This window comes from Rhea americana, unplaced genomic scaffold (genome assembly GCF_003343005.1).
Source record: "Rhea americana isolate MKP2758 unplaced genomic scaffold, rheAme1 scaffold_5, whole genome shotgun sequence".
Taxonomy (NCBI): Eukaryota; Metazoa; Chordata; class Aves; order Rheiformes; family Rheidae; genus Rhea; species Rhea americana.
Genome location: NW_028186645.1, coordinates 971,991 through 995,933, shown reverse-complemented (window position 1 = coordinate 995,933; position 23,943 = coordinate 971,991). Strand labels below are relative to the sequence as shown.

At 56.3% G+C, this 23,943-nt stretch overlaps 1 protein-coding gene across 1 annotated transcript; it reads left to right on the top strand.

Moving 5' to 3' along the window:
• The first annotated feature begins 277 nt into the window (after positions 1–277).
• On the top strand, positions 278–23,324 carry AMN (amnion associated transmembrane protein). The gene is made up of 12 exons (XM_085317625.1): positions 278–419; positions 3,125–3,243; positions 3,355–3,399; positions 14,525–14,612; positions 15,783–16,006; positions 16,904–17,041; positions 17,163–17,271; positions 18,863–18,945; positions 19,521–19,707; positions 21,082–21,256; positions 22,340–22,442; positions 23,214–23,324. Exons 1-12 carry the CDS (start codon positions 278–280, stop codon positions 23,322–23,324), a joined length of 1,524 nt encoding a protein of 507 aa, XP_085173751.1.
• Positions 23,325–23,943: the final 619 nt, after the last annotated feature.

The following is a 23,943-nucleotide window of genomic DNA, read 5'->3' as shown; positions in this document are numbered from 1 at the left end:
ATTTTCTATTGAATATGAATGTAGCTTTGATGTTCAAGGACTGCGATTCCCCGGAGACAAGGCTGATTAAATAGCACGCTGATATTTCCAGGGATGTAGAAGGTGCAGGAATGCATCAGTACAGCTGCACACGAAAAAAAACCTTTGCACAGCTTCGGCACCAGCAGATTAACCTCCTTGGTGCTGGAGCCCCCGGCCGCCGTGCACGGCCGCGCTGCGCCGATGCCGGCCGAGCCGAGCCGGGGCGCAGAGCCCTCTCTGCTGTGCATGCCCGCACATGCGACAACGTGCCGTGCAGCYGCCGCGGGTAACCGGCGGGGACGTGACGCATGTGCAGAAAGCGGCCGCTGAGCCTTTCGGCTGGAGCTTTAACCTCTCCTTTCCCCAGCTTTCAGCTGCTGGAAGGACACCAGTCAACCGTAGCGTGGGCAGAACAACTTGCAATTAATATGCCAGGGCTTTGGCTTTAAGATTTTTTTGTCTCCCAGGCAGCGAGCTTTTTGTGGCTGCAGCCATCCTTAACTCCAAAAGCAGCTCCTCGGGTCTGATCCTCATCAGGACCCTGTCAGGGTCCTTTTCCCTCTCAAAGAGCTTTAAAGTAGATGTGGGGAGGGAGGGGGGTTTGCTCTAATTAATGGCTCAGCCACAAGGGAACTGGAAGTTGCCCGCAGTTGAGCTCAGGGAGATTGTGTGCATAGTGTCAGGCCAAAGTGAAGGATCCCGCTGGATCAGGCCTTTCCCTGGGAATAGCCTCAGTTTGGCTATTCAGCCTCAGAGTGGATGAACGTCAGCGCTGAAGGGGGTTGGGGAGGCTGGGCAGTGCAGAGCCGGGTCCCCAGGTGGGTTGTGCATTGCTTTACTTGGTGAAAGCCATACATCAAAGAACAGCAAGGTCTTTTTTTTTAGTGAGTGACAAATGAAGAAAGCTTTGATTCTGCTCTAATCTTTAACTGCTATTAGCAAAAGGTTTTTCAGCCATTTTGTGGGCTCCCGTCCTCCACAAGACCTTGYGTTCAGCAGGTTTGACAGATGAGTTTCCAGCCCGGCTGAGGAAGCCCCTTTGCTCCTCATCAACGTCGCTCCTCTCGAACCTACTGCTGCACACCTCAGCTCCGGCGCCTGTTCATACATAGGGCTCAGGTTAAAAATACATCATTTCCTCTTAGTCTGGACATGACTATTTACAAAAAATTGTCTCAGCAGTGCCCCTGGCAGAGTCAGACAGCACAAATGTGCAATTAGGCTCCAAAGGAGATCATTACTTGCTGATAAAGCCTCCACAAAGCCTGCTTAGTGCACACGAGTCCAACCTCCTTCCCGACATTTACACTAGCAGCTTTGACTTTCTCCTTTGCAACTTCTTCTGCCACCCATAGCCATTCAGGCCCGCTCATGCCTGCCTTTTCTCTTCTCCTGCCACTTTCTTTCCTCACTAGTGAAAGTCAGTGGCAGCCCGACTGGAGACGACTTCCCTAGTGAGGAGGGCAGGGATGGTGAAGGGCTGTGGGGTGGTTGGGAGAAGGCAAGGTGGGATCTCCCTGTGGCTCTTCCTGCCCCTGTCGCCACCTCTGCTCTCCCTGCCTTCTCCCACTGGAGCACCAACTATCTCCAGCGCTGAAGCTACACTCCTCCCCATCCACTACCCCATCCCCTCCCAAACCAGCTTTGTATTTTGCTGTGCTTTCTTTTTCTTTTTCTTTTTTTTTCCAGAAGGAAAAGATGAACCATATTAACAGCAAAGATTCTTATTTTTTCTTTCCTCTCTCATAACTCACTTGCCTGAAGCCATTTAATTCAGGCCACTTGAGATTCATCTTCAAGTGGAAGTCAAGCCTGGGAAATGTCAGGCTTGGTGATGCATGTTTCAGAAGCTCTTGTGCAAATAGAAAAGGTTAGAGTGGGAACTAACCTCAGCGATGGCAGATTCCCTGAGTAAGTGGGGCCATTGCTGCTGGGAATTACAAGCAGATGCCACCAACGCACTGTCATGGCCTCAGAGAGCCCCACTGCCATGGCTGGTGAGGACATCTCCATCTCCCCAGCCAACCCCTTCCTCTCTTTCTTAACTCCCTCTGCGAAGAAGTTTCCAGCATGCTGCTAGTGGGTTTGTAGGGAAGAGGAAAGGATGTGCACAGGGAGTCAACCAACACAGTGCTGCCTCAGGCAGTGGAGACCACAATATTCCTACTCTCGAACACACCTGCATGAAACCAGCCAACTTACTGTGCTACACATGCAGGACTCGCTTCAGGTGCTCTGGGCAAACCCTTTTCTCCTCTTATCTCATCCTCATGGCCCTGTTGGCTCACTTCATTCCGATTAGAAACACCAAGGATGAGAGGCTCTCTGCATCATTCGTTAGTGTCTAGTGTACTGAGGTCCCAAGCTCAGAAGAAACCACTGAACTTAAAGCTTAGGTATCTGGTTGTACGTTATTCTTGTCCATTGCCTGCAGGCCTTTGCTGCCTTGTCTCTCCCTGTGAAGTATTGGTCCCGTACTCATCTTTCCACCTGGGTGGGATAAAAATATCACCTAAACCAAAAAATCCCTTGCAGAGGGAGGCCCTGGGAGGAGGGGGAGGACTGGGACTCTGCTGAACTGGAAATGCACGGAGGCTGTTTCTAGGCAGAAAATCCCCAGATCTGACCTAAACAGGYCAAGTGACTCTGCAGCGTGTCCCAGCAAGGGGCCCTCGCCACGTCTGCCCGCAGAGAGCGGGAAGGAGCAGGAGTGAGGCACTGGGGAGGACGTCGGGACGAACGGGACGCGTGAAGCGCTGTGAATGCCCACGCGCGCCTGCGAGCCGTGGGCGCTGCATTTCGCCTGGCCCGGCGAGGCGCAGCCGACCTGTTGCACGACTTGGCGGGCTGTGTGAAAGAGCGCACCGAAACAGCCACGGGAGCGGGCTGCAGAGACTCCCTGCGCGGCGGCCGCCTCGTCCAGCTGGCGCGGCAGGGGGGTGTCCCGTGGCCATGCAGGTCTAGGCTGCAGCGGCTGTAAAACCCCCACCGGTCCGGTGGCCGCAGGAGACGCACGGGACGCGGTGCTCCGCGTGGGCCTGGCGCACGCGGTGCCGGCGCTCGAGGAGCGTTGCGTTACGGCGGGTTTCCTTGCCTCTCCCAGCTGCTGCGGTCGCTGTGTACAAAGAGTGGCTTCCAAACACCAACTTCGAAACTGCTGCCAACTGGGAGGAAGGCAGAGTCCCGTGTGCCAGCGATGTGATTCACTTTGAGAGGGACAAGGTACCTGTGGCTCTTTTTTTTTTTTTTAACCCCCAAAATATAACATTTGGAAAAATTCCTCACCTGCTCATGGAAAATGCCCTGAGGCCTTTTTTTTCGCTTTTCTTGCAGGCCATCTCCGTGTTTGTCAGGTCTCCCCACCCCGTGAAGGACATGGTAAGGCTGGGCACTGGCGCACAGGGCGGGCTGGGAGGGGAGCACAGTTAACGCGGGGTCGCAACGCGGCGGTACCGGAAACCTCCCTCCCACATGGGACTTGGACATTTTGCTCCTTAGTCCAGTCTGACTTGCAGAGAAGCCTCAGCTGGGGTGTGAAACAAGATTTACAGCAGCCCATGTTGGTCCGTGTTCTTGTGGAAATTATGGAAATCAGWCGTGGAGCCAAAAAATCCCCTTCTGTGATTATCTTTTCTTCTTAGTTTTTGTTTTAAAGACAATTTCTGTTGGAAGAAATTTGTTTTTTTTTTCCTCCCAAGAGGAAAGAAAAAAATATCAGCTCCATGGGGCTGAAACCTTTGCAGTAGTCTGTTTAGGAAGCACCAAATCGTGGCAGAACAGGGACTCGCCCCAGGCAGAAGCTGAGTGAAGCTGACATAAAAATATTTTTAAATGAAAACAAACTGTTTTGGGAAACCCTAAAGCATAGCTCAAGAAATTTTCTTTCCAAACGCTGTTGCTTTTTACCCTTTTCTTCGGCCTCGCCGGGGCAGGTGCGGTGTGACGTGCCCAGCGCTGCGGAAGCGGCGTGCTGGAATCGGGGACCGGAGCGGGCTGCAGGGCCAAGCCTGGCCCGGGCGCCAGGAGCCCGYCCGCGCCGGGAGCCGCCAGCGAACCGGGGAGGGTTTGCTTGTTTTTACAAAATCCAAAGGCTCTGCCGGGGAGACAGCGTTAAAAGCTCGTGGGCGGCGTGGCCTCGGCTTTATTTTGGAGCAAAGAGGGTTTCTTCACGGAAAAAGCACCCCAGGGTGGGGGGCCTTGCCCACCGTTGAGGCGCCCGGGCCACGTGGTGGGATCTGGCCCTGGAGCTTCCTACTGCGCCGGCCGGGAGCTGCTCGCGTCGCCGGGCCGGGCCGGGCCGGGCCGCCGGTTTGGGGTCGGAGGGAGGCTGCAGCCTGGCCGTGGTGCCTTTCCTCTTTTCTCAGCCATTAAATCCCAGCAAGCCCCGGAGATTTATGTGGTCTGGTTTGTTCGGGTTGTCTCCGCCGCTAATAGATTTGATGCTTTAATAGCGCCCGGTGCCACATTTAACTCCTCTACAAATATTGGGAGGAGTTGCTTTATTTTCATGGCATTTTAAATATGAATTTTCAAAGGAAAGAATATACTCGGGAAATACGTACAAACACCATGTAATGAATGATGTGGAATTTACCTAGAGAAGAAAAGAGCAAAATATCACTCTGGTAGGTTTTATTTTACTTGCAGATGGATGTATAATATTTCTCAAGTGCTTTCATCGGAGGCCTGCAAAGCGCATAACTGCGAAGCGGCGTTGCTCGTTGTAGCCTTAGCCTTGCAAAAGCCAAGCCTGGGAAGCCCCGAGGCTGGCCCCGCGCTCCGACCGGCGGCGCGGGGGGCGAAGCAGGGGCTCCGTGCGGGCGCCCGGCAGCCGCCCGCCCCGAAGCCAAGCACCTGGGCTTGGTCTCAGCTGTCCGGAGAATTAATCACTTAAACCAGCAGGAATTCATTAAGCTTTCGAGTCGCCATGGAGATGCTATGCAGTCTTTGGTCAAAAAAAGAAAATAAATAAAGGGAGGCTGCTGCTGGCTGCAGGATCAGAGGACAAAATGCGCAGCTGGCGAGGAGCTTGCGGGCGGRCAGTGCCTGCTGCCGCGGGGAGCCCGTCCTTCGGCCTCCCCCGGCCCTCCTCTGCCTCGCGGGGCCGTCGCCGGGGCGTGCGCACGTGCAGTCCTGTATGCGTTTATGTACRGGCCCAGGGACCGAAACGGGCCGCCCGAGCCGGCGTGGCCTGGGGTGTTCGCTGTGCATGGCGATGGGGCAGAGTGCAGGTGTACTGGGACTTCAAAATATCCGTGTTTGTACTTCCAGACAGGTTGGTTTTGCTGCATTCCCACTGCTATTTCTGTGCATATAYGTGTGTGTATATAAACGAAAGCAAAGTCGGGGCTGGGAGCAGGTTATCATTATAAGAAAATCATTTTTTAGTTTCTGTTTTGGTTGAATTTTTTTTGTCAGGCCAACTTTTGAAGGAGAAAGTGGGAGTTTGCTGTGCGTGGGGGAAGCCCGTGAAATTCTCAGGCCAGACTGTCCGGGAGTTTCTGAGAAYGGTGCTGGAGCAGGATTTCACTTGGGTGATGCTAAGTGGGAAAGAACATAATTCTTGCGAGCTGCTGAGGCCTCTCTGGTGGAGAAGGCAGGGGATGAGCGCGGCGGGCACCACGCAGGCATCGCAAGCATGGCTCGGCACTGCTCACACGTGCGTGTGCGTGGACCATGCTGGGAGCTCGCAGTGAGATTGTGGCCGTCGCCGTCTGTTTTCGCTGCCCTGAGCTTGACTTAGAGCAGATCCCGCAGAAGACAGTGTTCAGCCCACAYGGCAGCCGCTTGCAGCCTGGAGGGAGGGAGAAAAAAACGTGCATCAGATGGGATCTAAGAAGTAGGAAGTGATTTTATCCCCATGGCATTAAAAAAAAATGCACTATCCAGTTCCTCGCTCGGTGCTGTTTGGAAGTCTCCAGCTCAGCGCCTCCCTGGAGCAGACTCCTACCTACGCTGCTCCGGCTCCCCCACGGGAACCCAGCTCCCACTTACACTTCCGAAGAAGGGGCGGCAGCAGCAGCCGACGGCTGCGTGCCGCCGGGATCGCGGGCTCGGCTTCTCCCGCTTTGGCGCGGCGGCTTTCCTTACGCAGGACCTAAGGACTGCTCTGCTTCTTGCTCTGGAAGTGCTCGGCTCTGCGGGTTTGAAGCCCAGCAGCTCCCATCGCCCTCCGTCCGGCATGGCCGTAGCGGAGCACCTGGGAGCCTATTTCTCAGGATGAGGCCAGAGTTGTTTTTAGAGCTTAATCCTCCCCATGCTTTCCCACTTCCAGACTCATTTATTGTCCAATTCGGTGGTTATTTAGTCTAAAAAAAGTGGTTTAAAGCAGGTCTCTAATTCAGCTACGCACTAAATCCAAATCCAGCTTAGGTGTAAGTGACTTTGAAGCATAACCGTCACTATTTGGCTAGATTTTCTATGGTATTTAGCTGCCTAAGGAAGCCGATAAGTATTTAGCAGGCTTCCAGCGGAGCCTCAGGGTAAATCTGCAAAAAGCCTAAGATGCGCAGCGCCCCGGCGCCCGCTGCGGAGACCCCTGCCGCAGAGGCAGCCCCGCTCAGGACCGTGGTCCGGCCCCTGCGGCTCCAAGTCCCGTGGACCTCCGTGGCAGCCCGTGGTTCAGCTGCTTCCCAGGTTTCTTCTTTCCTCTGGTGTGCAGGCCAGCACTTTCCCACGGGCCGGGGCGACGTTATCTGTAATTTGGGGGGGGGACAGGAGTTGAGTTGAGCCACGTGGGCACAACGGGCTTGTCTGATCAGGGTYGGGGCGCTGGCCCGGGTGTGTTTTATCCAGCGGTGTGGACATGGCCCCTGCAAGCCGAGGACAGGCTGGTCGAACCTCTGTGTTTGATGGTCTCCTCCTGTCGCCCCCAGACCTTCCCGCTGCTGCTCCCCCTGGGGACACCCCGCTGTCCTGGGGCCTCTCCGTTACTGCCAGCCTCTAGTAACCCTCTGCATGGATAAATAGCTACAAACACTCTTAATCTTAGCTCCCCAGGCAGAAGGAGGTGCTGCCCCGGCTTTTGCAGCTGCCGATGTGCTCCCTGCTGGCTAAGCTGCCCTAGGGCTCCGCGGCGCCCCTCGCTGTCCTTTGCAGCTCCGAGGCCAGTGACTAATTGGTCCATGGAGACCGTCCAGCTGCTCGGCTCYGGAAAGGCAGAGGAGCTTTGCTCCCGCGGGAAGGCAGCAGCGCTGGCAGCTCCGATCCCCGGAGCAGAGGGGCGAYGCTAACGAAGGAAGCTGTCGCCCGGAGCTGGACGAGCGGGCGGGGGAGCAGAGGCGAGCGGGCAGCAGGATGCGCCTGCAGCGGTGCCCGCGGCGGCTCTGCCCCCCCTCCGGCCCCTCTCGCCCCAGACCCCTCCGGTTCCCGCGCCGAGGCGGCCTGGGGCAGGCCGGTCCCCTCTGGGGCACCGCCGCTCRGGAGCAGCCGCGCGGGACGGAGCGGGGCAGGAGGACCTCGCACCGGGGCCGGCGGCTGGGGGCATCGCCGAAACGGCTCTGCCGATGCAAGCCGGGAGGGCTGCAGCAGCGCCGGCCGATGCACGCGGGTTGCCTCCCCTGGCTCCGTGCTTCCGGAGCGGCCACAGCGACCCCGGCACCGGGCTGGCGCCGCCGCYCCCGCGCTCCTGCAGAGCCCAGCTGCACGTGCAGGGCGCCCTGCATCCCGCCGCAGCTCCCCGCCGCCGCCGCCGCCTGATCCCGGCTCAGCCCCGCGCGGGGCAGCAAGCCTCCGGCAAGGTTCAGGCGCCTGCGGGCCGCTGGGGTCTGCCGAGGGCCTCGTCTTCACCAGCGTTATATTTTTAGCTGCCTAATTGTGAGGGTAGAATGTGCTCGGCTTTGCTGCAGGATGCTCCTACCCGGCTCCTGGCAGAGATTGATCTCGAAATGCCAATTGCTCTCCAGGGGCGCCGGCGCTAATGAATTGCACTGGTTTACACTTGTCTCAGGCACAGGCGCTCCCCTCCCCCAGCCTGCAAAATAGCAGGGAATTCAGGTTAACAAGACACCAAGGAAAGGGGTTATTTTTTCCTTTTTCTGAAGTAAAGGTAAAAATTTCATGGGAGTGTGTGTATGCGGGTTTGTTTGTGTGACAGCACATAATTATAAGCCCAAATCCTGCAGACTTTTTGCTGGCAACATTCCCACTGAAGGCTTGTCTGAGAGAGGAGTGCAATAAAACTGCCTTTTGCAGTTATCGAGGATAACACCTCCCCCAGCACATTTGTTCCTTGTAGTCTAGTTTCCAGCAGGAGAAATTTTTAAAGCCTGTAATGACCAGACCGGTTTGCCAGGATCCCAGGGTCTCGCAAGCTGTTCCAAGGCACGGGAGCGGATGCTGGCGGCAGGTCTTCCCTTGCGGCAGTTCGGTGCAGAGGCTGCCTTCCCTCCACGCTGGGGACCGTGCCTCTGCGCTCTTTGCAGCCATGCTCAGCCCCGGAGCGCTCGGTGTGACCTTGTTCGCAGTGGGAAGTTCAGAAAAATGAATTGGACCAATCTTAAGTCGATTTAGCAAATAGGTTTAAACCTCTGTTTGGGTTCTGCATCTGTAACTCTAGTGCCTTAGTTTGATTTCCCGTACTGTGCTCCCACAGGGGCTGCTATCCGGCAYGCTGGCTCCTCCGCACGGGAACCGCGTCTCTACGCTCTCTTCCTAGGTGATGCAGGACACACCTGCATCTCAGGTGCCCTCTAGAGATGGCTTTGGTCACGGAGACGCAGTCCCTCGTGCTGACGTGCGCTGCCCCAGTGTCGCCTTCGCCTCCCGCCAGGCTAAGCCTGGCTGCTGTCTCGCGCCGTGGCCGTGCTCCCGGGACCTGCCTCCACTACTGCACAYGTTTGTCACCTAGTGAACGGGACAGTGACCGCAGTGAGAGAAACGAGCCCGGGACACATCTACGCCGCGCTGGCCTGCAGTCTGTGCGGCTTCCAGGCCCAACTGCCTTTGCATCCTGCTTTTAGCCTCAGGGGTGAGGGACTGTCAGGGCCTGGGGCAGGAGCGTGGGCCCCTGGGCGGGGGGAAGGCTGGAAGTCTGCTAATGTTGGTGTGGGCTTGGCAAGGTCTTCGCTCTCTTTTTCCCTGAGGCTAGGAAATGTTGTTGTTTTCTTAGTTTATCATGGCTCTGCAGAACAGCTGGAGCGGGCAGTCAAGCCTGGGTAACTTGCATTTGCTAGAACCAGACTAAAACGTGCTTGGATTTTGCTTCCCATCACAAAACCAGCAGACCGTTTTGACACAAGCGGAGTCGTGGATCAGGAGAGAAATGCCAGAGCGGAGCTGGACATGGGCAGTAGGAAAGGGGCACGTTCCTGCTGCTTCCGCCCGGCTGCAGAGGGGCTGGCCAGCCCCGCTCCGAGCGCGCGGCCTCGGTCGCTCCTGCAGCACCACGCTGCGTTTTGGAGAGCCGATACGACGGGCTACACGCGGCTCTAGGGGGTTGCAGTGCCAAGACCAACTTAGACACGGTGCTGCAGGGAGCAGGTGCAGGGGCCCCCGCTTCAAAATGCAAGGCAAAAAGTGGTGAGTAGACGCAGCGGAGGAACCTGATCCTGCACTAATGAGAGCGCAGCTGCACTGCTGCCAGATTATCCTACCTGCAGCCAAGCGCCTCGTTAGCTTGCAGGGGACGACGGCAAAGCCGTGTCCCACCGGCACGCTGCTCCCTTGCCCGATCGCCTGCCGTGCACGTCTCAAAGGCCCGGGCAGGAGAGCCATGGGGCGGACAGGGCCCATTTCGGCAGCGGGTCGCCCTCCTCGGCGCGCCCGGAGCCGGCGGGGCGGCCGGCCTTCCCGGCTGGTCGCGCGTGCTGCCTGGGGATGAGCCCGGCTGCCCCCGCGGGTCCGAGAGGCTGTGCCGGAGGCCGCTGAGCAGAAGGATTTCTGCTCCAGGCTGGAGCTGCCCCAGCAAAGGAGGGATTTGACGGCCGAGACAGGAACCTGCTTCCTCCAGTTTCAGTGACTGGGGTGGGTTACTGCACGTGCCCTCGGTGGCCAAGAGAGGGAAAAMAAACCCCTCCGATCCAGCACGGATGATGGACATGACGTGCCGATCACGCTGCCGTCGCTCGCCTCCGGCCGGCACTCGCTGACCAGGCAGAGCGGGGAGGTGCCAGAGGCCGGCTGAAAGTCCCGCATTTCCAAAGCCGCCTTCGCAGGCCTTAGTCGTTAGGTAGGAAGAGCTGCAGGTTATTAAACAGGAAAGAACTGTAAACTCAGAAGTTAGGTCTTACCCTGCCAGTCACTCCTTCCTCTCTTCTTCCTTTTTATTTCAGAAAGGCAGTTTCTTTGTTTTCAGTTGTGAACGTCTCGGGACTTCTTGGACTGCGCAGCCCAAGCTATGGGCTGAGAGCTGCACGTGGTCTTTCTTTTTTTCTTTTCTTTCTTTTTTTTTTTTTTTTTTTTGCTGGCTTTAGTGAGAAAAAGTGTGAGCGTGTTTCAGTTGTCATTACATTTGCTAATGAAGACCAAGGAGATAAGTCATTTACCAGTATCAGGGATGGGAAATGACTAATGGGACTCTAAGTAGCTCACTGTATTAATGACCCTGGAGTACAGGTTGGCAGGAGTAAGAGAAAGCAGATGAAACTGCCAGCTTTTTGGCACTGGTCCTTTGGTATATGTCATTGCTCAGTTCAAAATGTTCTTGGAAAGTGTCCCAGCCTATATGTGATTTCTATACTAAACTACCAATTGCAGAAAGCCACTTTCCCAACCAGAGTCTCCATTTGTCCTCTGCAGTGAGCCGTGATGCTTAAGTCTCTGCTATGTTAAGAAAAAAAAACAGTGCAAATTATTTACAAACTAATACCCGCTGGGCAACTGAGCTGCTTCTGAAACGCTGGCCAGGGGCATGCATCTTGGGGAGAACTTGTTCAGCTCTGTTTCAGACCAGCAAGCGATACCACTGCCTGCCTGTGGGGCCTGGTGGTGAATGTAAAGTAGGTCTCTGTGGGCTGGGAGTTTAGCTGTGGATGCTGGCACGGGGGAGGCCTTCCTCAGAAACTCCTGCCGAGCAGCTCTTGCATTTCATCTTCTGCAGATTCGGTGATTCCTTATGCTAGCTTGCACACTTGCAGTTTTACTTCCAGCGAACGTGTGTACATGTGTTTGGGGCAGTCCCTGTCATGTGTGTCTGGTCTAGAGCTCAATGTGAACTGGTCAATAACTGGGATGGTGTGTGTGCTGGGGCCTCTCCTTTCCCCACCACGCTTTCACTGCAGGGGGGATGTGGACATCTTTCTTTGGGTTTGAAAACTCCAGCCAGCCTAGGTTGTAGACCTCTGTGGTGGAGAAGGATCTTCAGCGTTAGCTGGAGAAGCTACATCTTCTCCAGACAGTGGATCCAGATCCCAGCAAGCTGGCAACATCAGCATTGAAGATGTGGGGCAGATTCAGAGAGAGGCTAAGAGACCTTTTAGTCTGCTTCTCCCTACTGGCCATGAGTGCTGCTAACCCTGCATCTGCTGTGATCCCATCCAGGTCCCTCTCTACAGCAATATCTCACCTCTAGTCCCTCATAGGCACATAAGGATGTGGTTGGTCATTGGACTGGCTTTTGCATATTTTTTTTTGTGTGTGTTCATCTTTAATCAACAAAGCTTACTTCACCCCCAGTGTCCCCCCACTGAACTCAGCTAGATCACTATAACTTTCTTTCTAAGCCATGTGAGCAAGTGTGAATTCTTACCAGTTTTTCCTTGCTTATAATGCATGCACAAAAYGCTTTTGCATTGCTTCCTGGAGAAGGGTGAGTGAAGCAGTTTACAAGCATAGGTACCTGTTTGTCTAGGTATAATCTTTGTGGCATTTTCCCCCCTCTAGTTGATTTTTTAAGCTCTGAACAAACAACCTGCTGGATAGAAAAGCTCATTGCATCACTTGTGACCACCTTAAGGGGTTTGGGAAGCTCAGATATGCAACCTCAGTCAATGTGTTTGGAAAATCTACTGGTGAACGAGAGCTCATTCAGCCAGAGAAGAGGGCAGGGATTTACCAACCCAGAGGTCTTGATCCAGCCACAGTACTCATGAAAGCCAACTTCCAAAGGCTGGGAAAAGATAGCAGGACTAGCTAAGTCATGGACCTGGTATGTCACTCATCCCTACCACCAGCAACTGCTGTCTGCTTGTTCTTCCTCTCTCACAAAGATCTCTTCAACTGTGGGCCTGAGTGCCCAGAATTGGCTGCAGTGAAGATCTGGTAGTGTATGATGGCAAAAAGCATCAAATATATCCAGTCAAAAAACCTATCTTGAAGAGCTCAGCTGGTACCCATCAGCCTACAGCCAGCTGGCTATCCTTCCTGCTTAGGCCGGTGATGCTCCACAAACTTGGCCAGGGTGGCAACCCAGCAAACTGAGAGTCCAATCCCCAATGGCTGGTGAGAGAGACAGCTATGAGGGCCTGGCACTGCTCCTGCCTGAGCAGGCGAAGCAAGCCTTGGGAGGAAGGGTCTACCTAGCCAGACTCAGCTGGCTGGCAGCCCTGATCGTATCCRCCCTGGGTACTTGGCATTAGTTGACTATCCCAAAGTGTCCAGCAGCCTGATCCCAGATGGGCTTGGAGAAGCACAAGCAGGAACATCTCTGAAGTGAAGGACCTTGTAAATGGAACTGGTAACATAAATCTTGCCTCACTCAAAGCAGGCCAAGTCCTGAGCCTCATCATGTTACTAGATATTGCTTTTATATCTGCAGATAAAGAATACTTTGACATTGTTATCCTAACAGACCTTTCAGCCTCTTTTAATGCTTCAGCCTGGGAAGAATTTTCCTTACTCGAGAGAGAATTTTGTTGAATATGATGGTGTGGTTTCCAGTTAGGCACTTCACCTCTGGTTAGTGGGGAGACTACATTCCCTGGGGGCAGATGGTGCCCTGGCCTCACTTATTCTACTCTTCATCACCTTTTRTCTAGACCAGAGTGAAGTGCAATGCTCCTGGATCTGAAACAGGTGGTACCTAAGAGCAATGTGAGCTCTTCTCTGTGGCAGCTGCTCTCTGCTCTGGCTTCTCACGGTTTGTGAAGCAAAAGGATGATCTGGGCTATGGACTTCAAAGCACTGCAACGTCAAGTCACAAAGCGTATGAAACAGCTGCTTGCAGCTTGAGAGTGAGGAGCTTTTTGCCTCRATGAACACGCCGACACAGGTGGTCCCCGTATGGACTGGCGCATCCTCAGGCATGATTACCGTAAGGACAGAGAGCTCTCACAACTCATGTGTGATAGTCATTCCTTAAGTCTTGCTTATCTATATGTACATTTGAAGACTGATCAGGTAGACAAAATGTTAAAATCCAACCTAACACTTCTCCCTGCCCACAGGACCCCATGTGTGGGCAAAATGCAGTCCTGGCGAGCTTCCAGCTACTCTCTGAAGACTGATGCTAAAAAACCCTGGATAGACTAAATTAGAGGAGAACAGAGCCTTGAACATTACTCATTCCTTGAMACATGAAAATACAGGGGAAAACCCAACATTTTCTTGAGCAATTTGTAAACGGAAAATAAGATGAACCGGACTGAACAAGCCATGTGTTATAAATGAGTTTCTCAACTCGGTTGTTTGCTAAAATGTGTCCTGGAGTCAGCAATACTGGCTGGTGACCTGGCCAGCTAGAGCTCTTCAGTGGGATGATCCCCAGATGCAGAGCATGCTGGAGTGCTGTGCACCTTGAGCTAGGCAGGATTTGCCCATGTGGCCATGAGCAGATGCTTTGCCTGGCTCAAGCCAGGCAGACATGGACTCTGCCTACCTGGTGGTGATGTCTTACAGAGCAGCTCTAGCTATGGCAGTGCAGCTAGTTAGATGCCACTGTGTGTTTTCCTTAGCTCGCTCCAAGGGCAAATTCATTAGCTGACCTCTCGTCAAGCTTTGGTTGACCCTGTGTATTATTTTTTTTAATCATCTCATGTGCTGCGTGTAAGTGGGTGTGGCAGACGGATGTCAACATGGTGAGACATGCTGAATGGCATGGTGGTGTCCTCGGTTAAAGCTATTTCCAAGTGTCAATGGGACAAGCTAGGACAGATTTATAAGGACCCATCATTCAATAAACACATTCATGTTGGTCTATGCTAGCAAAGTGCAAGTTGGTGCAGCCTCAGCCCCAGCCTTGCCTGGGGATGGAGGGGACCTGGCTCTCTGCTGGTGGCATCCTAGGTCCATTTCAGAGATGGCTGGGAGCCTATATACCTAAGAAGCTGTTGAAAGGGTTTATTTTTGCTTTGTCTTGTTCTTTTTTCCCTAAACTCATCATGATTTTGTGTTACTGTAAGATGAAGTGAAACTGCCTTTCCACATCACAGCGTCCCCCTCTGTAAAGAAAAGGAGATGATGCTTTCCCATTGCACCGGGCACAGTGAGGGTAACTCCTGCTGATTGTAAAGTGCCTGGGAGACGGTGAGGATAATAGACATCTGAATAATTACCATGGTTATTTGATTACGAGCCTGGGTGGCTGGCAGCGGGAGCGCGCAGTGATGTTTTGAATCCCTTTGTCTAGTACCTTCCACTGAACGGAGAATTCATCCTGGCATCTGGGGCAGGATTTGCAGCTTTTGACGGCAGCTGGGATCCAGGATGTGACTCAGGTATTTTGTGCCCCGACTAGTCACTCAATCAGCCCTTAATCATGCAAATTCAGCACAAACGCTTCTACAAAGGTCTTTGCTATCCCACCTCAGAGTAAAGCGAATCACTCCTCTTTTAATATCTACCTTTCTTTGATGACCTCCCTTGCATCAGATTTGTCTCTTTCTGCCAGATCACCTGTCTTCTAAAAAAATAATTATACCAGGGAAGTCTTTGAAGTTGTAGCAGAGGTAAATATTGTTTGCATTTTACCCTGTCTATTAAGCACGTAGCCACATCAAAGTCCTCATTTTCTTTGCCATAGTATTTCTAAAGAAAACTGGTTATGAATTACACACCCAGGCCTCAGAGAGCTGAACCACAGCCATTTCAGAAAGTTGGCCTTTGGCCCAGCCAGTATTTGCGTAAAGGCATTTCAGCGCTAACACATCATTCAGCCTCCTGCTAGTCTCAAACTGAGATTTGCAATGACTGAGGTAGCAGCTTCGTTTTATCGGTGCCTGTTATTAGCTTGAAAGCTGTTTGCGAGGGAGAGGTATTTTTGGTATTTAAAAGAGATAAATAATACTTTCAGTGGCAAGCGACTCTTTAGTTCAGCTGCAGAAAAGCAACTAGACTCAAAAARTGGAGCGTGAGGAAGAGCCGCGTGTGCACTGGGGCCCCAGCGGGCAGCTCTGAACCGCAACGAGGATCAACGTGGGTTGCCCCGGGCAAAAGCGCCTGGGAAACTGGAAGGAGCAGGGCTAGGAAAGTAAAGGCACCAGTGGGTCTGTCTGGAGGAGGGACTGCAGCCTCTGGCTGTTCAGGGTCGCTACCAAAAATCCTCCATCACTGTCATTTTTCCCCACTGGATCTGTTTGACCTGTTTCGGACGTGCTTGGGAAGCCCTCTCCCGTTTGCACACGGCTTTAGCTTCCCACCCTGGGATGCTCCCGTGAGCATTTTCACGGATAGATTAAAAATAAACTATTAAAAATAAATAAAAAATATGAATATAAAAAAAAAACAGTCGACAAAAAGCCATATGATATTGGTAAAAAAATTGGTAAATGGTAAAATCGATATTAATCAGTAAAAATCCAGCTGTTGGGGAGGGCTGGGCTGCGAGGCGGKCGTCGCGCCACGCTGCTGAGCTGGGTCGCGCTCACCGCTCTCGCCGCTCTCGGCAGGCTCGACCGCCAGGTTCGGGGACGCCGAGGGGCTCGCGTGGTTCGACCCGGCGCTGTGGCAGACGGCCGCCCAGCCGGGCGGCGGGCACATCTTCGCCGTGGATGAGGAGCGCGTCCCATGCCAGTACGACGATGTTATCTTTCAGCCCGAAACCTCCTTCCGGGTAAACGTCGACTCATCGCAGGGCATGATTCATCTCCGGAGCATCTCTCTCATGGGTCAGGTAACGCGGGGCGGCTGAGAAACCCGGCGGCGTGCTCGGCTCACGCCTCCTCGCCGCGGCCCCCAAAGTAGGTCACAGGGAGAGGGAGCGCGGGAACCCAGCGGGTTCACACCCACGAGCCCCGCAGACCGGGCACCGGGTGCCAGGCTCCTCTCCAGGGTGGGAAAAAGCTCTTCGGAGCCTTGCACGGAGGTTTTTCTGAGGCACCAAGCCGTGGGAGCGCTGTGCCTGCACCACGGTGGGGTGGACCTGGCTGGGGCAGGCAGAAACGGGGGTGGCCGAGGGCTGCTCCGGGCAGCTCGAGCCTCCCCATCCCTTTGGGACTGTCTCAGGCACTGGCAGGCCCAAAAGCGGGGCTGGCACCGTAGCCGTGCTGGGGTCCAGGCTTCCCRAGGGAGCAGCCCGCTCCGTGCCGTGGGTGGGCTGTCCCCCCCCCCAACCCCGAGGGCGTGCGAAATCCTCCGGCCGCGTCAGAGCAGGGCCACGCTGCCCCGGCAGCCGGCGGGMCAGGGGATCGCCGGCGGCTGCGCGGGCGGGAGCCTTCCACAGCCGTTCGCTAGCCCCGGGTGCACGGACACGCTCCCCAGCTCGAAGGAAAGCATCTCGGGTCCAGCCTTTTTCTCCTGTAACTAAGAGCTGATAAATTGAATTCTCTGGTCCAGCAGAAAGAGGGAAAACAAGACGCCCCCCCCCCAAGTCTGCTGCCGTTATTGCTCCTAGTGATGTGTCTTTGTGGTCCTTCTCCCGTTTTATATCGGAAAAATCTTCCCCGTTGGCCCCACGCAAAAGCCAAGAAGGGGGGAGCGTGCAGGAGCGCGTCGGGGCTCGCCGGCCGGCGAAACCGCCCCGGCCTCGCTGCGAACGCGCGCCCGCTCGTGTCGCTCTCCCCCCGGGCAGACGTTCGGCAGCACCGCGGCCCTGGCCGCCTACCTGCGGGGCCCCTCCGCGCCGCTGCAGTTTCACGGGAACGGCACGTTCCAGGTGTCGGGCGCCGGGTGCCCGGATAAGTCCGGCTGCGTCTGCGGGAACGCCCAGGTGAGCCCGCCGCCCCAAACCCGGGAGCTTCGGGGGGGGGGTGTCCCCGGGGCTCGGCACGGGGGCACCCGGCCCGCCGGCGGGTCCCGGGGGGGCTGACACTGCCCCCGCTCTGCTTTAGGATGGCCACCGCATCTGCGCGGCGCTGCTGGGGGCGGCGGGGAGGCCGTGCCCCGCGCCGGCGTGCCGGAGCCCGCTGCGGCCCCTGGGCCACTGCTGCGGGGTCTGCGGTGAGTGCGGCGCCCCGGCCCCCTGCCCCTCGCCCTGCCCCGCCGCCCCTTCCCCGCGCTCGGGGTGGGGGGGGCTTCGCCTTTCCCCCTTCACCGGGGACCTGCTGCTGGGGGGCTGCAGGCTCTGGTGGGCTGGCGGGGGGGTGCAGAGGGGTGCTGCTCCCCGCCTCTCGCTTCGCTTCACGTTGCTCCCCCAGAAGTGGTGTTAAAGCAGAACCGGCTTTAACACCGCTGCGGAGGAGAGCCCCCGGCGCGGGAGGCAGCCCCAGCCCCTCGGGGGCGGCAGGGCTCGCTGCAGGCGKGCAAGCGGGGCGACCAGCGCGGGCATGCTTGCGCCCGGCCCCCCGGGGCTTGGTGAGCTGGGAGCAAGCCGCGAGCGCGGGTGAGTCCTGCAGCGGACTTGCCGAAGCCGCCRGCTGCCGCGGCTGCTGCTTGGCAGCAGGGAGAGCCGAGGTCCAGCGACCATGGGTGCAGAGGACCGGGGTGGGGGCAATAGCGCCCCTGCCCTCCCGATCGGTGGAGGAGCTAAGGGACGTGCGCTTAGAGAGGTGGCCAAGGACGCGGGTGACCCACCGGGGTCCCGGAGAGCCCAGGCCAAGCGCTGTGCCGCAGCACCGCTCCCCCGGGGCCCGTCCACCCGCCCGGCTAGCGAACGTCCCTCCGAGGCGTTAGCACGGCTCCGGGAGCCGGTGCCGAGCTGCGGACCTTTGTCCCTGCCGCYGGTTTATCCTGCCAGGATGTCAAAACTCATCAAGCTAATAGGACTCTGCTGAGTTTATGCAATGGCAAACGCTCAAAGGAAATGTTTTCATGGTTTTTTTCACAGTAATGTCATCTTTCCAGCAGCGAGTTTATTTCATTTAAAATAGCATACATATTTAAAATAAACTGTAACTGACACATTGACAGTATTCCCTCTGCACGCGTCTGCCTATGCATTAATCTACCTAGGAGGTTAAGTGGAGTTTTTCTTACACRATTTTAACTGTTATCGTACCAAATTCATTAAAACGGCGCTATCCGTTTCTCAGATGTGCCCATAAAAGCAGAGCCTTTAAAAGCCGTTAGRAGAATGTCCCATTTCAAAAAAACGTTCACTTGCCTTTTTCTCAAGGAAAATACTTGAATCAGTGACTGCAGTGCAGCGATACGGGGAATATGAGCATCCCCTCCTCTGTGCTTTACACCCAAAGAAACCGCGGCACTGCTGAATCGCAGCCTTGCAGCCTTGAAATCCAGATAAACACAGAGCTTCCCGCAGGAACGTGCAGGAAAAGGCCTCCAACAGAAGGCTGCTCTCGGCAATACGGTGGAAAAGAAAAGCTTTCAGCCGAAACCAGTCAATAAAAAGAGCAGCGAGSAGGAGCAGATGCTCCCGGGGCTCCGTTCGGACCCGGCCGCGGGCCCGCCGCTCCTCGCGCTACGCCGAGCGGGTTGTCCGGAGGCGCTGCAGAGCCCCGCGTGCCTCCGGCGGCAGCCGGCATCGGGCTTCGTGCCGGCAAGCACGGCGACCGGCGCCGGCGCAGCTCCACCACCGGCGCCAGCGGGGTGACCGTGCGCTCTGTCTCGTCTCTCTGTTTTCGGGCTGCAGGAGCCACTGTTCACCTGGAGTTCGCTCCCAGCTTTGACCTGCAGAAATACCGCGACAGGCTTGTCCGAGCCTTCCTGAGCCTGGTACGTCGGCCGGTCGGCGGGCCGGGGGCCCGCGGGCGCGGGGAGGCGGCTCGTGCCCGGACGCCCGCGGCCAGGAGCTGCCGTGGGTGCGGGTGTGCTCGGGACTCGCACCAGCAGGATCAACACCTGAACGTTGCTCTGTTGGTCCGGAGCTGGAAGCTTCCTGCCCTCCTTACGGCTGCACGCATCTCACCACGTAGTTTACGGGGCATGCTGCACTCAGTCGCTCCCTCGGCTGCGGGTCAGGCAGGGGGGTTGACTGGCTGGTCTCTGTCGCGGATGTGGGAGCTGCTGGCTCCCGCAGGAATCAGCCGGAGAGCATTCCTGGTGCTCTCGCCTGTGCTGGGGGGATGCTGCACGCCAGGGGAGCCCGTCACAGCTTCCCGGGGTGGGAGAGGGGAACCTAGCATTTGGGAACACCAAAGGCGATGCAATAACAGGAACGGCACTTCTGCGGTGGGTTTCACCTGAAGATYTCTGGATGGGCCTATTTGTACATCCATCATGGCTGTCTGTGGACGTGACTCTAATCTCTGCCTACTGCTTTCTTTGCATGTCTTTTGCATTTTGAAAAGCCCCAATACGCTGCAGTTCAGATGGCGATATCCAAGGTACACAAAGCACAGACCTTCCTGGGAGTCGCACTGCGAAGCTCCACGCCTGTCATCCAGGTGGTGCTCATCGATGACCGGACTGGGTCGCAGACAGGCACTGTTGCTGAGCAGATGGCTGCAGACATCATGAGCGACATCGCACAGCATGGTAACACTGCCTTTCTCCTTGCCTGGGCTCCAACAGCTGCATCTAACCCACCGCTGGTGGCAGCTCCTTGCCTCCCCACCAGCAGCTCTTCCTCACCCGCTCCTGTCGGCTATGGCACATTTGCTAACCCTGCGTCCCTGCTCTTTCAGCAGCAACGCCCTGTGATGGGAATCACAGGCTATCAAGGGGCTGTTCGGTCGATGCTCCCTGCGTTGAAAACACTTGATTGCCTGGAAATGGCATCTGCTGTGCACGGCTTTAAAGCACTGCCTTTCTCCTCCTCTCTCTCTAGTCTAGTCTGGCTCAGCTCTAAACCTTCCTAAAACGCATGTGTGCTGCTTTTCTAAAGATTTTGTTGGYGAAATTTTGCTTACCCAGAAGTTGTACCATCATAATAGGACAGCAGTGTGAGAAGAACAGAATTGCAGACTTAATTACTGAGGTTGGCAGGGACCCCTGGAGATTGTCTAGGCCAACTCCCTGCTCAGGGTAGGGTCAGCTAGAGCAGGTTGCCCAGGACCGTGTCCAGTCAGATTTCGAATATCTCCAGAGAAGGAGACTCTACAACCTCTCTGGGCAACCTGTTCCAGTGCTCAGCCACTCTTACTGTGAAGAAGTACTATTTTTCTCGTGTTCAGGTGGAATTTCCTATGTTTACTTTGTGCCTGTTGCCTCTCCTCCTGTCACTGGGCACTGCTGAAGAGYGTCTGGCTCTGTCTTCTTTACACCCTCYCATCAGATATTTGTACACACTGATAAGACYTTCCCTGAGCCTTTTCTTCTCCAGGCTGAACAGTCTCAACTCCCTGTACGATGKATACTCTGATCCCTCAATCATCTTTAAGGCCCTTTGCTGGACTTGCTCCAGTATGTCCATATCCTTCTTGTACTGGGGAGCCCAATCCTGGACACTACTCCACATATGGCCTCACCAGTGTYGAGCAGAGGAGAAGGATCACCTCCCTCGACCTGCTGGCAATATGTTCTGCTTCATGCACCCCAGGATAGCTTGTTTTGCCGCGAGAGCTCATTGCGGTCCCATGTTAACTCCTTGTCCACCAGGACYCCCAGGTCCTTTTCTGCAAAGCTGCTCTCCAGCTGCAATGCTAGAGGTRGATACAGTCATATCAGTTGGGAGATGCTGATGGAAGCGTAGATCATAACTGAGGAACAAGGCACAAAGCTGTGTTAGTAAAAGACTATTATCCTGGTTGAGGCTACATAGCTGTTTAGTTCCTCCTTGCCTTGGGGAAATGAGCTTAACCAGGGGAGCAGCAATGGCTGCTTGTGCATGAATCAGGGCAGTGTGCGGATGGTGGGGTGAGTGTTGCACTGTCCAGACCTTACTTAATATTTGTTCTCACCGTTTCCCAGGTGAAGCACTTGGCATATCCAGCGGCAAAATGGAGGTGGCCACTGGCAGCATGTTCAGCGGGCAAGCAGGAATCAGCCCATTGAGGAAGATCTTAACAGGGACAATTTTGACCCTGCTCTTCTGCCTCCTGCTGCTCGGAGGGATGCTCTTTCTCTACAGGAAGGGAATGCTAAGGTAGGAAACGTRCTCCTGGAGGCACTGTATGGGTAATATTGGCAACCACTGCAGCATGCAGTTGGGCAGCCCAGGCTAGCGGCGAATGCCCCAGCTCGTCAGCATCTTCTAAGCCTGGGGCTGCTCCTCAGCTTCTGCTACYGTAGGGCAACTTGTTACTGAATGCTGCTGGCCTTGCAGCCAGCCTTGCACCAGGGACAACAGCTTCATCCCTCCTGCCACCTCTGGGTGTAGCCAGGCACTCCTCTGTTGTACTGGAAGATACTGGTTCCTTGTTTTGTTTGGAGGCAGGCATAAACCAGAGCAGGATTCATGCTATGCTCATTTAGATCAAGGATCCAGCCAGGGCAGGGTGGGAAGGTCCGAGATGACTGAAAAGGCAGCTTTATACGCTTACTCTGGCAATGCAGCTTCCTCCACAGCCAAGAGGGACCTGCTGCTTGGCGCTGTGCGGTGTGCTGTGCTCGGAGCAGGAGCAGGGCTGTGCTGACCTTGCTGCTCCGTGGAAACCTGCTGCTCCCGGTAGCCTTTAGTTTGCAGCCCTGCGTGGGGATGGAGAACTGACACGGCCTGCTTTTAAACAAAAATACACAGAAATGACTCAAAATATTTGTCCTACAGCTTCGTAGTCAGGAAAGCATCAAGAAAAGAAAAAAAAAAAGGGGCAGTGCTGCCCTCCGCTAGCGCCGTCGTCATTAGTACCGCGMAGAGAGCAGCGCAGATCCTGCTGGCTGCCGGCGCGGTGTCGCGTTGGGGCGGCTCAGAGGCAAAAAGCAGGTGGCGGAAAGGAAACGGGCAGCGCAGGGACGGGCCGGCGGCGGCCCGTGACCCCTCAGCACCTGCCGCGCCGGCACAGCGTTTCCTAGCAATAAACCAGCGCCTTCATTTCATTCCTAAATAAACCTCCCAGCCCCGTAATTGCTCCTTGATGATTTATCTCCCGCTGATGCGCGTTTGGATGCCGGACAGGCCTCCGAAACAGGCGCTGTCAGCACCAAGAGGGACCTCGGCTGCGGAGCCGCTCGGACGGGTACCCCGGGCGCAGGGCGACACGGGCAGCTGACCCCCTAATCTCTTCCGCAGGCTGCCCCGGCCTGGGCGCAGAGCGCGGGGCCTGGCGTCCCCGGAGCCGGCGAGCGGCAAAGGGTTTGACAACCCCATGTTCAACGCRCCCACGGACACCACGGTGAGTCACCGTCCGCGTGGGTTCTGCCATTGCCGGGGGCTGCGGGGACCCTCCTGCCCGGATGCGGGTTTCTGTCCCTGCTCGAGAGAGACGGTGCTCAGCACTGCACCCGTAACGCTCAGTGCTGCCCCTGTAACGCTCAGCGCTGCCCCTGTGATGTGCACTGTTGCACCTGCAATGCAGCACTGCACCTGCAGCATGCAGCACTGCGCCTGCAGTGCACAGCGTTGCACCTGTAATGCAGCATGTTTCACCTGCAGCAAGCAGCACTGCACCCCCAAGGCACAGCATTGCACACCCAACGCACACCATTGCACCCGCGATGCTCAGCACTGCACCCCCAACGCACAGCACTGCACCCCCAAGGCACAGCACTGCACCCCCAACACACACCAGTGCACCCCCAACGCACACCAGTGCACCTGCGATGCGCAGCACTGCACCCCCAAGGCACAGCACTGCACCCCCAACACACACCAGTGCACCCCCCAACGCACAGCACTGCACCCCCAAGGCACAGCACTGCACCCGCGATGCGCAGCGTTGCAAACACGGTGCACCACGCTGCAGCTGCAGTGCCCAGGGCGGGGGTTTCTCACAAGGAAGGAGCTTGTGTGACGGCCCCATCTCTGGTGGCCACACGAGGCTGGCCCCTCGCAAGTGCCTCGGCTCCAGAGCTCAGCGCTGCTGCGGGGCCTGCGGTGAGGAGGGGGCTGCTCGAGCTTTGCTTCACGTCTCCGGCGGGTGCTTTTCCCTCTCTTGCTGCTGCAGGAGCCTCCGGGCGCTGCCTCCGGTGAGGACACGCGGCAGGAGATGGCTCTCAAAGACAGCCAGGTCTTCTACCTGAACCCTCTGTACGACGAGCGCGAGGTCGACGTCTGACGGCGCACCCCAGCCCGGCCGTGGCAGCGCCGCCGCGGCCCCCCGGCCCCTCGCAAGCCCCCTCGTGCAGSCGGGGCGCGCGGCGCTGCGAAGGCGGCAGCGCCAGCACCGAGGTGCCGAAACGCATTTCGCGATACGTCCCCTTTCCCTGCCCAGAGCCCCCGGAGGCCCTGTGGCTCGAACGGGTGATTTGGAAATTATGGAGATGCATGCAAATATATGCAAATTCACATGCTGCTGGGGTTTCAGTAGGGCTCGTTGGCATATACCATAAGGAAGCAGCTATTTTAAGTTTATAATAGGTGGTTCTCATCTCTGGAAGACATAATCTCTTCCCCAAGGCCTCGGAAGCCAGCGTCAGCTGCATTGCAGGCCGGCGGGCCGTGCCTGCTGCTGAAAGGCCTTGCAGCCTACCCGTGGCTGCCGGGGTCGCAGCGGGGACGAGGCGGAAAACCGCCGAGACAGGGAGCTAAGAACAGGAGAAGTGCACACCGCCGCCGCCAGACCCCTTCCCCGGGCACGGCTGGCTGCCGGGGCCGCTGGGGGAGCGGGGCCGGGGGCGCCCGCGGTGCGGCGCGCTGCCCCGTGGGGGCTGCGCGTCGGGGAAAGCTGCCCGCGG